Here is a 25,665-nt window from a genome sequence, read left to right as displayed (position 1 = left end):
GTCTTGAGCGCTGTCCGACATCGATAGCACCACCTTTGGATCAAGGCAACCTAACATGTCCGCCTGCATCTTCCTCACAGACCGGCAGTTTGCCGGGGACACCCTTATCAACCCCGTCTAAGCACAATAGCCAGCCCTCGGTCCCTCAGATGTGGACAAGTAAAAGACCATTTCCTCCTAGCCATGAGAAAGCTAAGAGGTTGAATTTCACCATCTGCAAGCTCTTGGCTACAGAAATGCTGCCTTTCCGCCTGGTGGACACAGAGGATTTTCGAGACCTTATGTCCGTCGCAGTGCCCCAGTACCAGATGCCCAGTCGGCACTACTTCTCAAAGAAAGGTGTGCCTGCGCTCCACCAGCATGTCGCACACAACATCACCGCTTCTTTGAGAAACTCTGTGTGTGACAGGGTGCATTTCACCACAGACACTTGGACGAGTAGGCATGGACAGGGGCGTTACATGTCGCTGACTGGGCACTGGGTAACTATGGTGACAGCAGGACAAGGGGCTGCTGTCCAAGTCTTGCCGACCCCACGAGTTGTGCGTCAATCCTCTTTATGTAATTTTTCCTCCACTGCTTCTGCCTCCTCAACCTCCTCTCGGTCTTCCACCTGCACCCAAAGCCTGTCTGGTCATGCCACAAGCTTTCTAACTGCGCAGAAGGGATCCTGCACACCTCCTTACTATGCTGGCAGTAGGGCTCAACGTCATCAAACGGTTTTTACATTGAAATGTCTGGGAAATGTGAGTCACACAGCTGAGGAGTTGTGGTCAGCTCTGGAGAACCAATTTCATGAATGGTTGTCTCCACTGGACCTGAAACCAGGGAAGGCCGTGTGCGACAATGCTGCAAACCTGGGTGCGGCCCTTCGCCGGGGCAATGTCACACACGTGCCTTGTATGGCTCACGTGTTGAACCTGGTTGTCCAGCAATTTTTAGCCCACTATCCCAGACTAGATGGCCTTCTGCAGAGGGCACGGTCGCTGTGTGCTCACTTCCGCCGTTCGCATCCCACAGCTCAGCGACTTACATCTCTACAGAAGTCATTGGGCCTGCCACTTCACCGGCTAAAATGCGATGTGCCTACCCGGTGGAATTCAACTCTGCACATGTTGCAGCGACTGTGGCAGCACCGACAAGCCCTGGTGCAATACGTTCTGACGTATAGCCTGGGCCAACGAGATTCAGAGGTGGGGCAAATCACGCTGGAGGAGTGGTCTCAGATCAGGGACCTATGCACCCTTCTGCACAGTTTTGAAATGGCGACGAAGATGTTTAGTGCTGACGATGCCATTATCAGCATGACTATTCCGGTGATTTACATGCTGGAGCACATGTTAAACAGAATTCGGAGTCAGGTGGTGGCACAAGAGGAGGTGGAGGAAGTAGAGGAGGAGGAGTTGTATGCGGAAGGGCTAACATCTGCAAGGTCCAGACGGTCGGCAGCACCAAGGCGGCAGGCATGTGAGGGTGGGGGAGATGGTTTTACCAGGGCGCATGGTAGCAGCCAAACTAGTGAGGAAGGTGCAGGAGCCCAGGAAGAAGTGGAGGACGAACTGATGGAAGACTCATCAGATGAGGGAGACCTTGATCACATTTCTGTTGTGCGAGGTTGGGGGGAGAGGACAGAGGAAGGAAGCATGATTGTTACCTCGCCACCAACACAACAGGGACTTGGTGCTCCTGGATGCGCAACACACATGAGTGCCTTCTTGCTGCACTACCTGCAACATGACCCTCGAATTGTGAGAATTAGAAATAATCCTGACTACTGGGTTGCCACACTGTTAGATCCCCGGTACAAAAGTAAATTTGCAGAAATTATTCCTGCCATAGAAAGGGATGCACGCATGCAGGAGTATCAGCAGAGACTGTTGCAGAATCTTACATGTGCTTTTCCACAAAATACCAGTGGTGCACGTAGTGAATCTCACAGTTCCAACTTGCCAACCATGGGACCGTCAAGTGTTCAGTACTCAAACCGTAACAGAACCACAGTATCTGGTGGTAACATCAATTTTGCGGAATCATTTCACCACTTTTTTAGCCCATCCTTTGCAAGGCCACAGGAGACAAGAAGTCTGACACATAGTCAACGCCTAGAGACGATGGTACAGGAGTATCTCCAAGTAAACATTGAAGCCACGACTGTGTCACTGGACCCTTGCTCTTTTTGGGCTTCCAATCTGGATAAATGGCCGGAGCTAGCCACTTACGCCTTGGAGATCTTGTCATGCCCCGCAGCCAGCGTTCTGTCTGAACGTGTGTTCAGCGCTGCTGGTGGTGTGCTGACAGATAAGCGCACGCGGCTCTCCACTGATAATGTAGACAGACTCACGTTCATAAAGATGAACAAATCATGGATCCGAAACGACTTTTCTACCCCTGTGTCATCCTGGGGAGAGTAAAAGCTTGATGATTGGTTAAAATCACCCTACCAACCGTTTTAAGCTTTCAAATTACTAATCATGTTTATCTGTATCTTGACTGGAAAATAATTTGGGCTTTGTAGCAGTGTGCAGCACTGATCCTATTAGGCCATCTATAATAAGCTCCACCAGATTTAAAATGAAAAATAATTTTTAGCTGCATCTAGCCCGGAAAATAATTTTGGGGCTCCGAGATGCGCAAGACACATAAGTGCCTTTTTGCTGCACTACCTGCAGCATGACCCTCATATTGTCAGAATTCGAAGTAATCATGACTACTGGGTTGCCACACTCTTAGATCCCCCAAACTTTTCGATCAACCTTTTCATTTTAATAAAGACCAAAAAAATGGTCATTTTTGAAATTATAAGCATTAGCAGGTTGTTAGAAACTGAAATCAAACAGTTTTCAACTCAAAACTTTATTCTAGGTGATGTTACATTTTCACATAGGACCCCTTGTTCGAAAGGAGCTTCTGAACTCTCTCGTCCATTGAATTTGTCAGGTTTTGGATGGTTTCTGCTTCAATTGTTTTGCATGAGGACAGAATACCCTCCCAGAGCTGTTGCTTAGATGTGAACTGCCTCCCGCCATCATAGACACTCCTTTTAATGATGCTCCAAAGGTTCTGAATGGGGTAGAGGTCAGGGGAGCATGGGGGTCACACCATAAGTTTGTCCCCTTTTATGCCCATATCAGCCAGAGATGCAGATGTTTTATGTGCAGCATGAGATGGTGCATTATCATGCAGAAAAATGATCTTGCTGTGAAATACACGGTTCTTCTTCTTGAACCATGGCAGGAAGTGCTGTTTGAGAAAATCCACATACATTATGGAGTTCATCTTTAGCGCCTTCAGGGATCCTAAAGGGGCCGACAATCTCTCTCCCCATGATTCCAGCCCAAAACATTACTCCACCTCCTCCTTGTTGGCGCTGTAGCCGTGTTTGCGTGGGGTGTCCATCAATCAGCCATCCTCCACTCCATCCATCTGGACCATCGAGCGCTGCACGGCACTCATCCGTGAACAAAACAGTTTTGAAATCAGTCTTCATGTAATGTTTAGCCCACTGGAGCCGTTTCTGCTTGTGTGAAGTGGATAGAGGAGGTCGACAGGATGGCGTATGCACAGCTGCAAACCTATGAAGGACCCTGCATCTTGTTGTTCGGGGGACGTTGGAGGCACAAGCAGCTTCAAAAACTTGTCTGCTGCTATGACAAGGCTTTTTTGCCGCTGCTCTTTCAACCTGACGTAATTGCCTGTAGGAAAGAGTCCTCAATTTGCCCTTATCAGCACGCACACGTGTGTACTGTGAATCAGCTACATACTTCTTGATTGCCAAGACACTTCATCCTGATCATCGCACAATGTTAATTGTAGTCATGCCTTGACCTAAACACTCCACAATTTGTTGCTTCTCAGCAGCCGACACATCCTTTTTCTTTCCCATTTTGGCAGAAAATGTAGGCTGCTGAATAATGTGAGAGAGCCTTCTTAAGTAGTCTTGCCTTTCATTGGACACACCTGACAAACTAATTAGCACTGGTGTCTGCAATTGCTTACAGTGATATAAAGAGCCCTGACACACATCACCATCAATGAGTTTAACTGACAAACAAACAAATTCTTCCCTTATCACTCCTAAACACTTTTTGCATAATAATTTGGAACGCAGTGTACATGTGCTTTTCCACAAAACACCAGTGGTTCACGTAGTGAATCTTACAGTTCTAACTTGCCAACCGTGGTCTGTATGGAGTTGTTCAATAAAGGGCCCAAAATTAAGATAACATAGATGGGAGAGGTCTCTATGAATAGGAATTCCTAAGTATTTGATACCCTGTGAGGGCCAGGCAAAGGGAAAGTTGGACTGGATGGAATCCTATATGGATTTGGGGAGGGAGACATCGAGGGCCTCAGACTTCGCTGCATTGATTTTAAAATTTGACCATGTAACAAAGTGATCTATTTCAACCATAACAGCATGGATGGATATATGTGATTGAGTGATATATACTAGGACATCATCAGCAAATAGAGAGCACTTGTACTCGGTGCCTCCCACCTCAATCCACCTAATATTGGGGTTATGGCGAATTGATGAGAGCAGGTGCTCCGTCACTAGGATGTATAAGAGAGGGGACAGAGAACATCCCTGCCTTGTCCCATTGGTGATTGTGAAAGGTGATGAAAATGTTCTGACGCGCCCCCTGGGCCTTGGGACACCCGGAGCCGGACCCTTTTTGGTGGATGCTGGTGGTTGTAGTCTTCGTGGCGGCGATCTGGTTCCGTGGCTCAGGGCGGTCAAACCAGTGGCGGAACTATTTATGTGGTTTTGATGTTTAAATGTCCGACTACGCCACCCGTGGATTGCGGTCAGAGTGAACCGCCGCTACAGGGCAGACCGCTAAGGCTGGTGTTGTGGGTGCAGCAGAGCGTAGCATAACTCCCCACGGGAGGAGTATAGCCTCAGGGCAGTGTATGCGGAGGATGGGGGTGATGGTGCAGGGCAGCAGCAGTAACGACACGGAGTCAGTGATGCAGTTCAGGGCCTTTACTCACAGTTCTTATTATCCAGACCACGTCTGCAGGTAACGGCTGCCCACGTCGTACTGTGCTCACCAGGTGAGGGGCTCAGACAACTCCCAGATAACTTTGGAGCGCTTCACAGGACCCCCTTTGTGTGTCCTTTGTCTGGCCTTTCTTACCAACACTTCTGTTCGGCTGCCTCGGGCCTCCTCTTGGTAAACTTGGCGCCAGTTTCCCTGACCCTATGTGGTGCCTTCCTAGCGGGTGGAGCAAGGGGCTGCGCCACATAAAATGTCAGAGCCTCCGGTTTCTAGCTGAGGGTCGTTTGCTGCCTCCACTAGTTCGGGGACCGGTCTCCCCCTTTGGCCTGACCCCTCCACGCAGGTGGATTCGGGCGTGCGGTGGCGACTCGCCCGTCCGCACCCCTGGGATCCCTTCATTCCTCGTTCCTGGAGCCTTCTCCGCTCCTCTTCCTTCCTTCTCCCTCTTGCAGGCCTGGGCCTCTGTTACTAGGCCCGCCTCCGGAGCAGAGCTCATGCAGAGCCCCTGCTCCCTGCCACTTCTGCTCAGACTTCTCTGCACTGAACTAAGATGGTGCCCACCTTTTATACTCCCTTCTCAATGCACCCAGGAACTGCTTCCTCCCTGCTCCTGCACTGCAGGGTTCCCCTTCCTCAGTGTTCCCTCCCCCCACTCCAGCCAGGGACAGGGACTGTCGTGCCCATCTCAGGGGCATATTGGTCGCCCTGCCCCACGGCAATGTGGTGTAATGCATGCAGGTGTCGGGTCCTGATCCACACTCCATCCTTATCTGAGAGTGAGATATCACACCTCTGGGTGAGGTGCAATACGTCTGTAGCAACCGAGCCCTCGGTGCTACAGTTCCATTTATCTTCAGCCTAGGTGACGTATTGTGATACAGGGCCGTGATTTTGGCTATAAAAGGGTCCCCTAGACCCCTACCCCAAGCTTTTTAAGAGAATCATATATGGCGTGCCAGGAGACTCTATGGAATGCTTTCTCAGCATCCAACGAGAGTATCTACTTACAAATTTTTAACTGCATCTAGCCCAGGAAATACTTTGTGCCTAGTAGCAGTGTCTGCTAGTCAGCGGATTATCCCGGCTGTTAAGCAAGCTACACCACCTGTAGTTTGGACACTTAATTTTTTCAAAGGAAATGCTTCGGGACCACGGGATACTTAGTGAAGAGCATCAGGAGGCACCCCAAGGCATAGGGGCTGGGACTGGCACTAGGATGCCTTGCGGTGGACAGCCGAGCTCGATCCTTATAAAAGCTTTTTAACTGCAGCAGCTTTAGTGGACGCTACTGGAGCTGGAATTACGCGGCTGCTGGCATGAGACTTGCCCTCCAATAGATCCTTGTAAATGGATTTAAAGTGTATTCATTCAAATTAGAGGGACAATTTAAATTAAAAAGCTTAGAGCTGCCTCCACCACAGGGGGGCTCTCTCGACCCACCAGCGGACAGGCACCAGTATTGGGAGAGGGGGGCTGGCTGTCAGGGTTCACCGCGGCTCTGGCACAAACCCGGCGACACGGAGGTGGCACGGGCAGGAGCGGACTGGCCGTCTCGGCTTCTCACTTTTTGGATTTTAGAAGGGCATGACATGCCTATATCTGTGTCTCCCCCTCCTTTTACTCCTCCACCTCTTTTCTTTTCGCATGACTATATGTACTTGTCACTTTTCCATGTGTTAGTTGTGTCTTCTGAGCAGTTTGTCAGCTTTTGGACACCTTTGAAGGTGTTTTCTATGTGTTTCTATGTGATTTTGTTTGCCTGCCATTGGTTTTAACGGTGTTCGAAGGTGTTCGACGAACAGTTCGACGAACAGTTCGGCGAACACACGGGTGTTCGACGAACCGAACCGAACTCGAACACTACGGGGGTGGCTCAACACTAGTCAGTATAGATGGACTAATAGAATGATGCTATGCCCAAAAGATTTTACTTCACTAGGTGCAGTAAAAAAATTGGTATTCTATACACAGGTGGTATATCTTGCAACACAGATAGGCTAATCCACTGACTAACACACTCTGCAATAGGCCAAAAAGGATTAGCTTTGCTAGATTCAGCCAAATGCTGTGAAAAAAACTTGCACAGCACTGGCACAGACCTGCCTGGCAAAAACTGATAGGAACTGATGTAACCTAGTCCTGAAAAGGACTCCAATTACAATTAGTCTTTACTCCCACAATCTATCTATTTAAGAGCACAGACCTGCCTGATAAAAGTCGTAGGAAATGCTGTAACCTAGTCCTTAAAAGGACTGCAATCACAACTATTCCCTACTCCCAAGCTATCTGTATATTTGTGCGAAAATTGGCTTGAAATTAACAAGGTATAGCGCACACAGCACAGCGGTGCCGTCTAACACGCAGCTGCAGCAGTGAGAAAATGGTGGCGACGGGGAAAATGGCTTGGTCTTATAGGGCAAGGACATGTGACATACACTGCCAATCACACATGCCCTTGCTTGTGTGAAAAAAAGCACTTCGCTCTGTGTGTGCGCTGCTGATAGGCTGACAGATTGCACCTCCCCACTGCAAATGCGGGAAAGAGAAAAAAAAATGGAGATGTTCATTGTTCCTGCAGAGATCCATCCCCTGCCCCTCCCCCCGCCCCGCTGTACACTCAAACTGCGTATTAACATTAATTTTCATCATTACTGAGAAAAAATCCAGTTATGATTTTGGTGCACGAACAGTTATCGAACATAACCTCGAACAGCCGAATTTTTCTCAAATTGTTCGTGTTCGCCGACCGGCTCGAACACCGCCCAAAACAGCTCGAATTTGAGATTGGCGAACAGTTCGAGTAGAACAACGCTCATCTCTAGTGATCACTAACTGTGACTGGTTGATTGAGAAGATTCAGAAGGCTATTGTCACTGAACCCACTTAGAAGCTCCTAGAAGGCAGTAGAACCAATGAAGTAAACAGGAGATAAAGATGGTGTTGTTGCTATGACAGCAGCATGTGGGGTCCAGACAACTTTATATTTTGCATTGTATGATGTCCACTAGCATGTTTTTTTTCCCATAGCCCAGGGAAATGTATAAGTAGATAAAAGCAGATAAGTGGGAATACAGCCAATATGTGGAGTTTGATGGGTGTATAAGACATGCCTGAGGTAACTGGAGAAAGGGTTCAAGCAGCCATCTTGAGGATTTACTGACAGATATCTATGAAGGAAAGAGTGTACAGCTATGTATGGTGAGAGTGGCAAATAAAAATGAATAGTGGAAGCTCAACGAGTGCAAAAGGAACAAATTGCTGCAATGCTGCCTGTCATTGAGTTTGCATTGAACTACAAACCCTAGAGAGTCCTAAAAATTGAAACTATAGGGGCTATTCATCAAGACCAGCGATTATCTTGCCAGTCTTGATGAGGGGGCATTTTGAATCTCACACCTCTTAATGAATCAGGCGAGGTGCGTACTGAAGTGTTGTGCTGCTCTATGTGCCTTGTCTCAAATGTTATTCCAATCAGTGTTGGAGCAAGATTTCTGGCGTAGTGAACGTCTCCACTAGTTATAAATTTGATGAGTAGTGGTTGCCACTCTCTGCCCCCGTGAATGGTGTGAACACGTCAAAAGTTGGATTTTTTTGTGCAAACTCGCACTTGCGCAAAAAATGAGACTTTTCAAAGGTTTTCTCACCAGAAATCATGTGAACAAGCTTTGGTGAATCACCCACTATGTCTCTGAAGTGGTAGGTATCATAGATTTAAATATCATTGGAAATCAGGAGAAAGTCTGAAAAAATTAGAGTCTATCTCTCTGAAATTATAAAAATGAAGAGGTGTTGAGACCTACCCAGAGTACGGTAAAGATAATTACATGTATTGCCTTTAGATTGCATTTTCTGTAGTTATCATTATATGGACCTGTAAGGCTACATTCACAGAATGTGATCTGGTTGCATTTTTTGCGTGCAATTGCAGTAGAAATGCAATATTTTTGCATTTTTGTAGAATAAGAGCAGAACAATGTTCACCATCGTCACAACGTGTGAATGTAGCCTTAAAAACAGGTCTTTCTGATTGTGTTCCATCTAACATAGATTTACATGCTATTGGACAATTGTATTTAAACTCTTTGCTTTATTAAACTTGCCAAGGACATTATGCCTTTCACCAGCATTAATGCAAACAAGAAATGCAATTTTATTTATATTGATTTTCAACTCTTTGTTAATAATGAATGCTTAAATATTGCAAAAATGTAACTAAATGTAAGTATGTCAATATTTATGCCTTGTAAGCCTGTGTATAAAACTTCCCATGGCCATAAAATCCACTAATCATTAATAATTTCATCCTGACAGTGTTACTGAAGGCCTATTGTGTGGTGTATGATGAAGAAAATATCAGCTGTCTTCAACCAAAATAAATAAATACATATTGTCAATCATTATTTTCATGGTGCCATAGTGGACATATCTCTGTTGCTTCCATATTTGGCATACAGTTGGAAAATATAGCTAAAAGAGAGCAAAAATGTGGTGTGAACCTAGGATAAACGTAAATAATTAACCCCTTTACCCCCGAGGGTGGTTTGCACGTTAATAACCAGACCAATTTTTACAATTCTGACCACCGTCACTTTATGAGGTAATTACTCTGGAACTCTTCAATGGATCCCCCTGATTCTGAGAATGTTTTTTCGTGAGATATTGTACTTCATGACTTTGGTAAAATTTCTTCGATGCGTTTATTTGTGAAAAAAGTGGAAATTTGGTGAAAATTTTGAAAATTTTGCAATTTTCAAAATTTTCATTTTTATACCCTTAAATCAGAGAGATATGTCACACAAAATAGTTAATAAATAACACTTCCCACATGTCTAATTTACATCAGCACAATTTTGGAACCAAATTTTTTTTTCATTAGGGAGCTATAAGGGTTAAAATTGACCAGCGATTTCTCATTTTTCCAACAAAATTTACAAAACCATTTTTCTAGGGACCACATCACATTTGAAGTCACTTTGAGGGGTCTTTATGACAGAAAATACCCAAAAGTGACACCATTCTAAAAACTGCACCCCTCAAGGTGCTGAAAACCACATTCAAGAACTTTATTAACCCTTCAGGTGCTTCACAGGAATTTTTGGAATGTGGAAGAAAAAAATTAACATTTAAGTTTTTTCTCAAAAATGTTATTTTAGACCCAATTTTTTTTGTTTTCGCAGGGGTAACAGGAAAAAAAGGACCCCACAATTTGTTGTGAGCACGCTGATACCCCATATGTGGAGAAAAAACACTGTTTGGGAGCACGGCAGGGTACGGAAGAGAAGGAGAGCCATTTGACTTTTTGAATGTAAAATTTGCTTGAATAATTAGCGGACATCATATTGCGTTTGGTGAGCCCTTGATGTGCCTAAACAGTGGAAACCCCCCACAAGTGACACCATTTTGGAAACTAGACCCCTCATGGAACTTATCTAGATGTGTGGTGAGCACCTTGAACCCCCAGGTGCTTCACAGAAGTTTATAACATGGAGCCATAAAGATAAAATTATCAAATTTTTCCTTCAAAAATGTGTTTCAGCTGCCAGTTTTGCATTTTCATAAGGGTAACAGGAGAAACTGCAACATGCAGTTTATTGAGCAATTTCTCCTGAGTAAGAAGATACCCCATATGTGGGGGAAAACCACTATTTCGGCGCTCGGCAGGGTTCAGAAAGGAAGGAGCACCATTTGACTTTCTGAATGTAAAATTTGAATGAATAGTTAGCGGATGTGCCACTGATGTGCCTAAACAGTGGAAACCCCCCACAAGTGACACCATTTTGGAAACTAGACCCCTCTGGGAACTTAACTAGATGTGTGGTGAGCACCATGAACCCCCAAGTGCTTTACAGAAGTTTATAACATGGAGCCGTGAAAATAAAAAAATCAAACTTTTTCCACAAATATGATGTTTTAGCCCCAATTTTTATATTTTTACAAGGGTAAGAGGAGAAAATGGACCCCGAAAACTGTTGTACAATTTCTCCTGAGTACGCCAATACCCCATATGTGGGGAAAATACAGTGTTTGGGCACACGGCAGAGTTCAGAAGGGAAGGAGCACTGTGTGACTTTTTGAACGCAAAATTGGGTGGAATCAAGAGCGGATGCCATGTCGCGTTTGGAGAGCCCCTGATGTGCCTAAATAGTGGAAACCCCCTACAAGTGACTCAATTTTGGAAACTACACCCCTCAAGGATTTTATCAAGCAAAAATTTTGAACTCAGAGGTATGACACAGAATTTGATAACATTAGGTCATCATATTGAATAAGTTGTCATTAGTCTTGAGCACAAGTGCTTGCTATTTGAGTTTGCATCGTGTACTCAGGTATGCACTATGTATCGCGTGTGCTCGAGTGACATGCTCGAGTCCCCGCTCTCATGTTTCATGGTTATTAGACACCCCAAAATATACATGCTGGGATCGCTCGTGCATGGCAGGCAATCCCCGCGAGGTTTTTCTGGCCGTGAAGCATATGGGGCAGAGACTCGAGCATGTCACTTGAGCACCTGCGATGCTCACTGCATACCCGAGCACCCGATGCAAGCTCAAGTAGTGAGCACTTGCGCTCAACACTAGTCACCATATCGTCATCTTTTTTCTTTTACTTTTGAAAAAAATCCCAACCCTAACCGCAACCCTAACCCTAGCCCAACCCTAACCCTAGCCCAACCATAACCCCAACCCCAACCCTAACCTTCGTACAATCCTAACCCTGGAGTTTATTTTTTATGCCATTCCTTGTGCAGTATAAGTGATAAGACGACTTTATTCTTCGGGTCGGTGTGAATACAGCGATACCAGATTCATATCGGGTTCTTATGACTGACACCTGTCATACATTAAAAGATGCATTTTTTTTGTAAAAACTAGTTTTTGCATCGCCATATTTTGAGAGCTATAATTTTTCCATATTTTGGCTGACAGAGTCATGTGACAGCTTGTTTTTTGCTGGATCAGTTGACGTTTTTATTGGTACCATTTTCAGGCACATTTTTTGATCGCTTTCTATTCTGATTTTTGGGAGGCCGAATAAACAAAAAACAACAATTCTGGAATTTTTTTTTTTTTTTTTTTTCTTCCGCGTGTGGTAAAATTTATAAGGGAGCTTTATTCTTTGGCACAGTACGTTAACAGCGGTACCACATTTATATTGTTTTTCTATGTTTTGGTGCTTTTACACAATAAAAGCTATAGAAAAAAATATTTTACATCGCTTTATTCTAAGAGCTTTAACTTTTTTGTTTTTCGGCTGATGGAGCTGTATAATGTCTTGTTTCTTTGTGGGACAAGATGACGTTTTCAGCGGTACTATTTTTATTGATATTCGTCTTTTTGATCGCGTGTTATTCCATTTTTTGTTTGGTGGTATGATGATAAAGCATTGTTTTTTGCTTAATTTTTTATTTCTTTTTTTTACCGCTCAGCTGCCAACCAGCCTGTCATCTCAATGCCATCCCAGTGTGGGAGAATTCTCCTGTTCAAGCGCTGAGCGCAGGAAAATTTTCCCATGCTGTCAGTGACGTGCATGAGTTGAGCCGAGTTCATTAGACATGACCTCGGCTCATCTGGATGCGGTCACAGCCAGACACTGAGGAGCGCAAGCATGCCTGCGCTTCTCAGTGTCTGCGGCATGGCAAGCTGAATGGCAGCTTTTGGCTGCGATCCAGCCTGTCATGTCAATGTAGCAGAGCTGGAGCAGTCATGGTAAGTATGATTTAATTTAGAACATTAAAAAATTGTGTGTTTATTTCAATTAAAGGACTTTATTCAGGGTGTTGTGTTTTTTAAATACTTTACTAGAAATTCATGGCGTTCATGTCGAATATTGGCGTGACCCCATGAATTTCAGGCTTAGGGCCAGCTGATAATGCCAAGCTGGCTCTAATCACTTTATTACCCAGTGAGCCACCGCACCAGGGACCTGCATGAGTTGGGTACAGCGCCAGAAGATGGCGCTTCTATGAACGCGCCATTTTCTGGGGTGGCTGCGGACTGCAATTTGCAGTGGGTGGGGCCCAGAAAGCTTGGGCCTCCCTGCGCTGCGGATTACAGCCCCCAGCTGACTAGTTGTACCTGGCTGGACACAAAAATAGGGCGAAGCCCCACGTATTTTTTCTTAAATTATTTCATGAAATTCATGAAATAATTAAAAAAAAAGGGTTACCTATATTGTTGTGTCCGGCCAGGTACAAATAGGCATCTGGTGGTGGGGGGCAGCCCATTCCTGGATGCTGTACCTGGTTGGCATACAAAAATATGGCAAAGCTCACGTCAAAGTTTTTGGGAAAAATTAATTAAACAATAATAAAAAAAAATAATAATTTAGGGACTGCATCTTTATTAACCCCTCACATGGAGGGGTTAATAAAGATGCAGTCCCTAAATGTGTTTTTTTTTTAAATTTTATTGAATTTTTCACCAAAAATTTGACGTGGCCTTCGCCATATTTTTGTGTCCAGGCAGGTACAGCAGGCAGGAACAGGCTGCCCCCAACCCCCAGATGCCTATTTGTACCTGGCTAGAAACAAAAATACAGGGTAGCCCTTTTTTAATTATTTCATGAATTTCATGAAATAATTAAAAAAAAAATACGTGTGGCTTCGCCCTATTTTTGTGTCCAGCCAGGCACATCTAGGCAGCTGGGGGCTGGAATCTGCAAGCTTTCTGCCCCCCCCCCCGCTGCAAATTGCAGTCCGCAGCCACCCCAGAAAATGGCGCGTTCATAGAAGCGCCATCTTCTGGCGCTGTATGCAACTCATCCAGGGCCCTGGTGCGGTGGCTCACTGGGTAATAAAGGGCCTAGGGCCAGCTTGGCATTATCAGCTGGCCCTAAGCCCGAAATTCATGGGGTCACGCCAATATTAGACATGACCGCCATGAATTTCTAGTAAAGTATTTAAAAAGACACAACACCCAGAATAAAGTCCTTTAATTGAAATAAACACACAATTTTTTAGTGTTCTAAATTAAACCATACTTACCATCACGCCCATTCCAGCTGAAGCCAATGTCTTCTGCAATAAAAGTAAAATAATAAAGCAACATCATCCTTACCTTTCCATGGTTCCCAGGACGGCTCCAGCTCTGCTATATTGACATGACAGGCTGGATCACAGCCGAAAGCTGCCATCCAGCTTGCCACACCTCAGACACTGAGAAGCGCAGGCATGCTTGCGCTCCTCAGTGTCTCGCTGAGACGGTATCCAGATGAGCCGAGGTCATGTCCAATGAACTCGGCTCACGTCATGCACGTCACTGACAGCGTGGGAAAATTCTCCTGTGCTCAGCGCTTCAGCAGGAGAATTCTCCCACACTGGGATGGCATTGAGATGACAGGCTGGATGGCAGCTGGGCGCTGCCATCCAGCATGCCATCCTTCATAGACACTGCAGAGCGCAGGCATGCTTGTGCTCTGCAGTGTCTCTGAAGGATGACAAGATGGATGGCAGCGCTCAGCTGTTATCCAGCCTGTCATCTCAATGCCATCCCAGTGTGGGAGAATTCTCCTGCTCAAGCGCTGAGCAGCAGGACAATGATCCAAAACACACCAGCAAGTCCACCTCTGAATGGATTAAGAAAAACAAAATAAAGACTTTGGAGTGGCCTTGTCAAAGGCCTGACCTTAATCCGATTGAGATGCTGTGGCATGACCTTAAAAAGGCGGTTCATGCTCAGAAACCCTCCAATGTGGCTGAATTACAACAATTTTGCAGAGATGAGAGATGCATGCCATAACTCCTCCAGAGTGTTGTAAAAGACTCATTGCCAGTTATCGCAAAAGCTTGATTGCAGTTAATACTGCTAATGGTGGCCCAACCAGTTATTAGGTTTATTGTTATCTTTCTCTAATATTTAAATTTGTTTTGTGATCTGAAACATTTAAATGTGACAAAAATGCAAAAGAATAAGAAATCAGGAAGGGGCAAACACTTTTTCACACCACTGTATATAAATATATATAACTATCAATCTAGAAATATACATATATAGATCTCTCTCTCTCTCTCTATATATATATATATATATATATATATATATATAAATATATCTATATATATCTATAAATATATATATATATATATATATATATATATATATAGATATATGAGCCCCTGGGACTTACATGTCATTAAAGGAGTCACTGTCTTCATCACCAGAAATTTCTGTGTGATGCAATTGCATGGACTATACTTTTTAAGTTCTCCACGTGGACTCCTATCACAGTCACCGATGATGGCTAGAGCTCCTGTCATACAGTTTTAATGTAGAAGATAACTGGTCACCTACTGATTGTATTTTACAGTATATGTTAGCTTTTTACGAGAGTATAAATGAAAGAATAATTGCTGTGGCCCAACATCAGTAAGATATGGTACTGGCTCTAGGTGACCATTGAATTTTGTATTGATGCTTCAGGAGATTTATAACACAGCATCAAGGAATGAACTGCAGGGGGAAATCTGAGAATTAAGAGGGAGTCTGAAAAGAAATGAAGAGAGAGCTGAACTGCTTGGAAGTACACCATATGTAAAATAAGTTCTGAATGGGAGTACACATATGAAGAATCATGTATCAGAACTGTGTCATTGAAAAGGCAACAAATTTTGGGGCATGACTCACATTACAATTTATATTGTTTGATTTTGTCAAAATACTATTTTTTTAAGAAAGGGGTCAGTTTCATAGATGGGGATGGGGCTTCTGAAATCATGAAAAATGTACTATGATTTACACTATAATTTACAATATTTGTGTAAATCAAAGTAGCTATGAGCTGATCTAGATTTGAATTTCTGACGCATGAATGGCCAGACTTGCTTTAGATTTATTAGGGTTGGATTCTTCCTGTTAAATTAGATGCATCTTACTTTAGCGCACTTTACAGTAGATTAAAAAAGAGTGTATGAAATAATGGTCTTAATAAATTCCCTTTTGTAATTTTTGAAAACTGGGCATTTCATTTATTGTGGACACACTGGAAACAAATGCATGGAGTTATAGATTTATTCTTCCAAAAGAGATATGAGAATATAAAAAAAAAGTATAAATCCACTGAGAGAAAAAAAAATGACATGAGAGAATACTATATGTGAACAGGTGCCTAATGCAGTAGAAAGAATGATTGTGGTTTACTAATAGGAAATACCTTACTGGCACTGTAAAGTAATTAGAAATCACTGGGACTAATGCTTTTCTGAAAGCTGAATACAATTTAATTCCTAATTGATTAGGTATTTTTATAGCACTCTTGGCTTAAGCAATGTGCCTCATAATGTAATTTCAAAGATTTATAACCTTCAAATTTAGACTACATATTTGAAATGCAGAACAACCAAGTGGGATTGTTCTGGATTCTAATCAGCTTTAGATATTAAATTGCAAAGCACTGTAATTACTTTTGAGCCCTGCCCAATACTTCAAACATGGTTATTTAAAAGGTAATGAATGCACCGAATGCTCAATAGGATTCCTTTGTACGCTCTTAAATAGATATAATGATTCAGTGGATTATACAGAATTTACATTGATCTAAATTTAAATAATGTGCATTTTATGCAGGGTATATTCTATTCATCAATTAAAAAAGGGCACAAAAAAGCACCAATAGGTGGTATCCATTCAGCACAATAGCACCTTTCTTGTCAACAAAGGAAAAGCAGCAAGTGTTAGGAATCTTAAATTGCTCTAATATTATGAAAATAGCAAATGTAATAGACATCTGCGCTTAGGAAAAATGAACAACTACAATGCGGATATCTATCACGAAGTAATCAGAATGTATTTGTAATTTAATAGTGAATGTCAACCACAAAATGATTCCAATATAATGAAATGCTGGAGACATAACAACTATACCCTGAGTGGAATAACTAATCTTTTAACACATATTGTAACTTGCTTTCATTGGGTACATTTAGCTGACTTTTAGTTTCAAAGCATTGAAGTTTTATCTTTTCCATTATTAAGTGCAAGTAATGGTATTTAGATGATATCATGTCTTATCAGCACATAATAAGCTATTCTGTGGAAAAGTCTCATTCATTTTGGTCGAAGTTAAAAAATAAATTACATAATGGAACTATATTCTTGAATATAATATATGCATATTTTTTTTTTCAAAAATGACTTCTTTGATTTTTGAAGCTAGTATGGATTATTTGCAGTGTTTGCAATTATCTTAATTTTACAATTCACTGTAAATTTAGATAGTTTGTACATATCATTTGACACAGGTCACTAACAATTTTTTGGACTTTTTATGGCCTGGTATATTTTTATTTATTTTGAATTATTCAGTTGTCGATTATAATTCAATTAAAGTTGAATAAAGACTCAGGTCTATCAAATTCAGCCTATTTTCCTATAGTCCTACAGTGTTTTAAATTCAACCTATAGTCCTACAAATGCTATACTATCTATACTTTCAATTTGCATTTTATTAGGGAAAGTGTACTTCAGAACTAAGGATGAGCGGACTCATGGAAGTTCAGGTTCAGAACTGTACCCAAACTTGAACCAGAACCCGAAACCCATTGAAAACAATGGAGAACCGAAATTTAGAGCTGGAAAAAAATTCTCTCTCTCTCTCTGCAACAGACTTCCCCCGCAACTCCGAACATTGCAACGGACTTCCGGGAGAAGTCTTTGTTTGACGTTTAATTCTGGACACTAACTGTCCAGTACAAACCCAGAACTTGAGTTCGGGTTCTTTCATCTCCATTCAGGACATCATCAGAATGAGAATAAATCCTTCAACTGCTTCAACTAATCAACCCTCTTGAAACCTGAATCTTCCAACCAACCCCAGCATCTTGAAATTATGTACAATTAATGAGATTTCAAATATAATACACTGCTCAAAAAAATAAAGGGAACACTTAAACAACAGAATATAACTCCAAGTAAATCAAACTTCTGTGAAATCACACTGTCCACTTAGGAAGCAACACTGATTGACAATCAATTTCTCATGCTGTTGTGCAAATGGAATAGACAATAGATGGAAATTATTGGCAATTATCAAGACACACTCAATAAAGGAGTGTTTCTGCAGGTGGGGACCACAGACCACATCTTAGTACCAATGCTTTCTGGCTGATGTTTTGGTCACTTTTGAATTTTGGTTGTGCTTTCACACTCGTGGTAGCATGAGACGGACTCTACAACCCAGAGAAGTTACTAGGTAGTGCAGCTCATCCAAGATGGCACATCAATGCGAGCTGTGGCACGAAGGTTTGCTGTGTCTGTCAGCGTAGTGTCCAGAGGCTGGAGGTGCTACCAGGAGACAGGCCAGTACACCAGGAGAGGTGGAGGGGGCCGTAGGAGGGCAACAACCCACCTTTGTGCAAGGAGGAACAGGAGGAGCACTGCCAGAGCCCTGAAAAATGACATCCAGCAGGCCACAAATGTGCATGTTTCTGCACAAACGATTAGAAACCAACTCCATGAGGGTGGTATGAGGGCCCAATGTCCACAGATGGGGGTTGTGCTCACAGCCCAACACCATGCAGGATGCTTTGCATTTGCCACAGAACACCAGGATTGGCAAAGTCGCCACTGGCGCCCTGTGCTCTTCACAGATGAAAGCAGGTACACATTGAGCACATGTGACAGACGTTTCAGAGTCTGGATATGCCGCGGAGAGCGATCTGCTGCCTGCAACATCCTTCAGCATGACCGGTTTGGCAGTGGGTCAGTAATGGTGTGGGGTGGCATGTGCTCACCAGAGGTAGCCTGACTGCCATTAGGTACCGAGATGAGATCCTCAGACCCCTTGTGAGACCATATGCTGGTGCGGTTGGCCCTGGGTTCCTCCTAATGCAGGACAATGCTAGACCTCATGTGGCTGGAGTTTGTCAGCAGTTCCTGCAAGATGAAGGCATTAAAACTATGGACTGGCCCGCTCGTTCCCCAGACCTGAATCCGATTGAGCCCATCTGGGACATCATGTCTCGCTCCATCCACCAACGTCACATTGCACCACAGACTGTCCAGGAGTTGGCGGATGCTTTAGTCCAAGTCTGGGAGGAGATCCCACAGGAGACCATCCGCAACCTCATCAGGAGCATGCCCAAGCATTGTAGGGAGGTCATACAGGCACGTGGAGGCCACACACAATACTGAGCCTCATTTTGACTTGTTTTAAGGACATTACATCAAAGTTGGATCAGCTTGTAGTGTGTTTTTCCTCTTTAATTTTGGGGGTGACTCCAAATCCAGGCCTCCATTGGTTAATAAATTTGATTTCCATTGATGATTTTTGCGTGATTTTGTTGTCAGCACATTCAAGTTTGTACAGAACAAAGATTTCAATGAGAATATTTAATTCATTCAGATCTAGGATGTGTTATTTGAGTGTTCCCTTTATTTTTTGAACAACTGTTGAAGCCAGAATGCAAATTTTAAAACACCTCTTGAACTACTTTAACAGTGTTGATCTTACCTGCGCAAAATCCTTATTGAGAATCATTTGCTCCACCAATGAGGACTCATTATGGAAAAGATGAGGCTGCATATGACTCCACATATGAGGGAACCACCAAAACTCATCCACTGATGACAACAAAAGGTCGTCTCCTTCATCCTCCTTAATAGTACCTAATAATGTAAAAGTTGAAAAAGATAGAAAGGATAGTCATGTCCAACTGTGTACAAGAGCAAGTTACATTTTTTAGCTTAAAAGTTAAAAACTATGGAGCTATTTTTATGTTTTAGCAGAATATCCTAATTGTTAGAGAATAGAAAAATGTTCAAAATAAACTCTTCTGGTAAATCATATTATCTCAGATACAAGTCACATTCTTACAATGATGGATGACTCACATTTTCTTTCATGCTATGTTTGCAGTATTACTTGCCATATGCGTTCACAGGCCACACTATAGAGGCCAAATGACTGTCCTTTTAGCCTCCATTGGGATGGTACTCATAGATTTACCTTTTTTTTGCTATATATAACATTGAAATTTGACAAGTGATGAGTTTCCACTCTCTGATTGGAGTATGTGCATGACTTTTTTTTCAGGATGATTTCTCCTGAAATCCGACTATTAAAGTGCTTACAAAATGCTACACAGTAAAATATACACTGCAATGTCAAAACAACTTGCTGTACATTTGTTCAGTCATTTTGAGTCTTTTAACAGTTTCAAGCTTCGAAGCCTTCCCCCAATTCCCCTACTCCCTGGCAAAACACGGAAGAAAACAAAAAATACAACAGAAAAGAAGGCTTAAAGGAAACCTGTCAGCAGGATTTAGCCCTATAAATTAAAGGCATGGGTATAATGGCACTGTGATGCTGATTAATCTGATACCTGATGAGAAGGGATCCGCTCAGTGGCTGTTTAATACTCACCTTCTGAAGTTTTCAGAAAATGACATCTTGTCTGCTTCTGGGCGCGACATGGGGGCAGGGTCTTCTTCTTGTTCTATGCCCCCCCCATTAGCCTCCTCTGTTTCTTGTGCAGGTCACTGATTATTTAGTGACTTGCCTCCTTAAAATTCAATAAAATAAAATTCAATAAAACGGCACAGGAGAGGGCACATGCGCAGAACAAGATTTAGTCTCTGAACCAAGGCAAGATCTCGATTTGCGCATGCGCCGCCTCTGGCACTATTTTATTGAACTCCTGCACACAGGACGCTGGCTTCCACTGTGAATGCACCATCCACACAATGATGGTGGCGGCACTGAATTTTAAAAAGGAGGCAGGTCACTGAAGAATCAGTGACCTGTACAAGAAATAGAGGAGGCTTGTGGGGGGGGGTGGTGAAGAACAAGAAGAAAGTCCTGCCTGCACTCTCCATCCAAAAGCACACTGGAGCACGGCAGATGTCATTTTCTGAAAACTTCATAAGGTGAGTATTCAGCAGCCACTGAGTGGATCCCTTCAAATCAGATATCATATTAATCAGCATCACAGCGCTATTATAACCATGTCTTTAGTTTATAGGGCTAAATTCTGCTGATCGTTTTCCTTTAAAGACAAACGATGCTGTTGTGTCCTTATAGAGTTATTCCTATCTCCAAAATCCTATTCCAACATGTAGTAGGTGTAATAATAAAAATAATATTAGCAAATACATCCAATGAGAAATGTAGTATAGTTTTTCTGATTCACTATGTCTCTTTCTTCATGTGCAGGCATTGCAGGACCTTAGGTATCTATGGTTATGACCACTGATATAGTGACAGTTAGCTTGCTGCTAGTGGTTGTAACCATGGATGCCTAAGGTCCTGCAATGCCTGCACATGAGGAAAGAGACATAGCGAATAAAAAAAAACTATATTACATTTCTAATTGTAGGTATTTGCTAATATTATTACTATTATTACACCTACTACACATTGGGATAAGATCTTGCAGATGGTAATACCCCATTAAGCTTTTTTCACTGCTGTATAAAAGACGTTGTGTTTATATACCCTTAGACAGTAAATTTGTTGGTCGTATCCATAGCAGGTATATATCAGGAAATCCTAGTGACATGTAAGGAGACAGCATAATTAAAATGGAAGATCAGCGATATTAACAGTGATTAAAGAAAACACAGGCACTGAAGTTTTAAAAATTAGGGTTTTTTTTCAACATGTATTAGCCAGATGTTAAAATAGACTGGTGTTTAGCTTTTCATAATTAGATTACCATATTTGTGTTGTGCTCCTAAGAATGGAATCTAAATATGCTTGGTCTAAACTAACAAAAATCAGACTTGGGTGCTGATAGATCCAGTGCTGTTCCTGGGTAGTAAATTTCACAGGGCTTTAGATATTGGCAATAACAAAGTTAAAAGTTGAAATGGTGCCCAAATCCATATTGCTTATCAGCTTCATAAAATAATTCATGGGAATAATTTTCTATACACCTTTAGCGAGTTCACAACCAGTGACAAAAATGTCACTTAGAGAGCGCGCGACCGGAAGTGAGAGAGCGCGCGACCGGAAGTGAGAGAGCGCGCGTGGTGTGGCTGTGGGAGCGGTGTGAGGCGTGCGGCGAGGTCCTACTCGGCTCGCGGCCCTCCGGCGAGGTAGCCAGGCGGAGGTGACCGGGAGGACCGGTAGGAGGCGACCGGAGGGACGAGCGCAAGAGAGCGCTGTGATAGCGGCTGGCGGAGGGCGCCAGGTGGTGGTGACCAGGAGGACCGGTAAGAGGCGACCGGAGGGACGAGCACGCTGTGATAGTGTGCAGCGTCCCTAGAGGAGGTGAGTGAGGGGCAGGAGGCCGCGATAAGTGGCCCTACTGAACCCGAGTGTGTACTGTACTGTATTGTATTTGTATTGTAATTGTATTTGTATCCCCAAGTCCATATTTAATTTAATTGATCACCCCCCGTCCATATTTAATAGATCACCCCCCCGTCTACAGTTTAATTGATACCCCTGATCACCCCCGTCCATATTTAACTGATCCCCTGACCACATTTAAATTGACCCCCCCATCCTCATTTAATTGACCCCCGACCACCCCCCGTCCATATTAAAGTGATCCCCCTGACCACATTTAACTGATTGACCCCCCCAGCCCATAATCAATTGAACCCCCTTGTCCTATTTAATAGATTCACCCTGTCCACTTTTACTGATCCCCAGTCCCTATTTATTTGCTTATCCCCCATCCATATTTATTTAACCCCCTGTCCTTAATTAATTGATTGATTCCCCAGTCCACAATTAATTATTTCCCCAGTCCACAATTATTGATCCCCAGTCCATAGCTAATTGACACACCGTCCATACTTAATTAATCTACCTGACCCACTCAGCTGATTCCCCCGTCCATACTTAATTGATACTTAATTGATCCCCTGTCCATACTTAACTGATCCCGCGCCGATATCTAATCGATACACTTGCACATCCCTAATTGATCCCCGTCCATACACCTATATATAAATAATTGTGTTTTGTACTTGTATATATATACCGACTGTATCCCCATATTTAGAATGGCGTCCATGTGGGCCGGAGCCGTGCAGTGTACATCTTGCGCCATGTATGCATTCTGTGAGCTACCGCTCAAGGATCCATACTGCTGTGAGAGATGTGAGCATATCGTGCACTTGGAAGCCCAAATCCTGGATCTAAGTGTTCAGATAGCGATACTGAGGAGCATCGACAACATGGAACGGAGTTTGCTGCTCACCGAGCAGACACTCAATGGGTCAACACTGGGGGTGGAGCTTAGTGGGGAAGTGCAGACTGAACAGGCAGGGAGCTGGATAACAGTTAGGAGGGATGGAGGGAAGAAGTATAGGAAGGCTGGTTCAGAACCGGTATTATTGGAGCACGACAGGTCCTCTTACCGCCGGGGGAGTGTATGCTCCAGTGATGAGGGGGAGGGGGGAAGTGTAGGGCAGGCTAGACAGGTCTTGGTAGTGGGTGACTCTATTATTAGGGGGGCAGATAGGGCAATCTGTCACAAAGACCGGGATCGCCGAACAGTGTGCTGCCTCCCTGGCGCTCGAGTCCGGCACATCGCGGATCGGGTTGACAGGTTACTGGGAGGGGCTGGCGAAGACCCAGCGGTTATGGTCCACATTGGCACCAATGACAAAGTGAGTGGTAGATGGAGGGTCCTTAAAAATGATTTCAGGTATCTAGGTAGGAAGCTTAGGGCAAGGACCTCCAAGGTAGTTTTCTCAGAAATACTACCAATCCCGCGAGCCACACAGGAGCGCCAACGGGAAGTTAGGAAGGTGAATAAGTGGCTAAAGAGTTGGTGTAAGGCAGAAGGGTTTGGGTTTATGGAGAACTGGGCCGACTTCGCGGTCGGCTACAGGCTCTACCGTAGGGATGGGCTGCACCTTAATGGGGAGGGTGCAGCAGTGCTGGGGAAGAAGATGGCTAATTGGTTGGAGGAGTATTTAAACTAGAGACGGGGGGGAAACCAAGGATATAGGTAGGATGTGAGGCAAGCAAGGGGGACGGGGAGAAGTGAATATAATGAGGGTGGAGAGGGGGGTGTGGATAGTACAGCTAGATCGTTAGAGAAGAATAGGATGCTAAATAACCCCAAAGTTTTATCTTGCATGCTGACCAACGCAAGAAGCCTGACCAATAAGGCGGATGAGCTGCGAGCGCTTATATCGGAGGAGATGTATGACATCGTAGGTATAACAGAGACTTGGCTAGACGATAGCTACGACTGGGCGGTAAATTTATTAGATTATAGTTTATTTAGAAGGGACCGGAAACAGGGGAAAGGCGGAGGAGTCTGCTTATATGTAAAGTCATGTCTAAAGCCCAGACTAAGGGAAGATATAGGAGAGGGAGAAGAGGGGGTCGAGTCCATGTGGGTAGAGATAGAGGGGGCAAAATATAATAATAAAATATTACTAGGGGTCTGCTATAAGCCACCCAATATAACAGAGGAGAATGAGAATCTGCTATTAGGACAATTAGACAAAGTAGCAAAACATAATGAAGTGATTGTTATGGGGGACTTCAACTACCCGGATATTGACTGGGAAACAGAAACCTGTAGATCTCAAAAAGGAAAAAGGTTCTTGACAAATATTAAGGATAATTAACTTTTCCAACTAGTGCAGGAACCAATGAGAGGGAAGGCCTTGTTGGACTTAATATTGACTAATAGGCCTGATAGAATAACTGAGGTACAGATAGGGGGGCACCTAGGTAATAGCGATCATAATCAATTTCAAAATGCCCTTCAGTAGGGTTATCAATAAGGGAACAACAAAAACATTAGACTTTAGGAGGGCGAAGTTTGATCAGCTGAAAGAAAACCTTCAGCTTATAGACTGGGACAAAGTTCTTAATCAAAGGGATACGAATAGTAAATGGGAAACCTTCAAAAGAATTCTGAATACTCAGTGCGAGAGATATATACCGTATGGGAATAAAAGGGCCAGAAATAAGAGGAAACCAATATGGTTGAACAAGAACGTAAAAGGGGCGTTAAATAGCAAAAAAGAGGCATTCAAGAGATTAAAACAGGAAAACAGTAAGGAGGCACTAATGTGTTACAAGGAAAAAACGAGAACTTGCAAAAAACAAATAAAAATAGCAAAGGAGGAAACAGAGACGTATTGCTAGGGAAAGTAGATCAAATCCCAAACTGTTCTTTACGTATATAAATAGTAAAAGGATTAAATCGGATAATATTGGACCGATAAAAAGTGATGAAGGCAAAATCATAGAGAAAGATGAGGATAAAGCTAATCTATTAAATAATTTTTTTTCGACAACTTTCACAAAGGAAATAGAACTAACAGGCGAAATGAGAAGTGACAAACTTAATCCTCCACTAAGTATGACAAATCTAACCCAAGTTGGGGTACAGAAACGACTCAGTAACATTAAAATAAACAAATCACCAGGACCTGATGGCATACACCCACGGGTACTAAGGGAACTAAGTAATGTGATAGACAGACCATTATATCTTATATTTAAGGACTCTGTTGAGACTGGGTCTGTACCACTTGATTGGCGACAGGCCAATGTAGTACCAATATTCAAAAAGGGAGCAAAAAGTGACGCCGGAAACTATCGGCCGGTGAGTCTGACGTCCGTTGTGGGCAAAATTTTTGAGAGTTTCATTAAAGAGGCAATTACGGAGCATCTTGATGCTAATAATCTATTAACCCCGAACCAACATGGATTCATGAGGAATCGCTCCTGCCAAACAAACATGATT

The 25,665-nt window shown here is 43.3% G+C and overlaps 1 protein-coding gene across 4 annotated transcripts in view; it reads right to left on the bottom strand.

Annotated features, from left to right (window-relative positions):
• The window catches only part of LOC141154249 (bifunctional heparan sulfate N-deacetylase/N-sulfotransferase 4-like), a 920,299-nt gene that overhangs the window by 512,634 nt on the left and 382,000 nt on the right, over positions 1 to 25,665 (bottom strand). For all 4 annotated transcript variants that reach the window (XR_012247418.1, XR_012247419.1, XM_073639869.1 and 1 more), the window contains exon 4: positions 19,449 to 19,603. Coding sequence is in view for 2 of the 4 variants with exons in the window: in XM_073639869.1 (XP_073495970.1) it covers positions 19,449 to 19,603 (155 nt within the window). In the remaining 2 variants the exon portion in view is untranslated. The remainder of the gene's footprint in view (positions 1 to 19,448; positions 19,604 to 25,665) is intronic.

This window comes from Phyllobates terribilis, unplaced genomic scaffold, assembly GCF_046119375.1.
Source record: "Phyllobates terribilis strain yellow unplaced genomic scaffold, ASM4611937v1 Scaffold_1__5_contigs__length_1240528914, whole genome shotgun sequence".
Lineage (NCBI taxonomy): Eukaryota > Metazoa > Chordata > Amphibia > Anura > Dendrobatidae > Phyllobates > Phyllobates terribilis.
The sequence above is the reverse complement of the archived record's forward strand: the minus strand, read 5'-3'. Positions and strand labels throughout refer to the sequence as shown.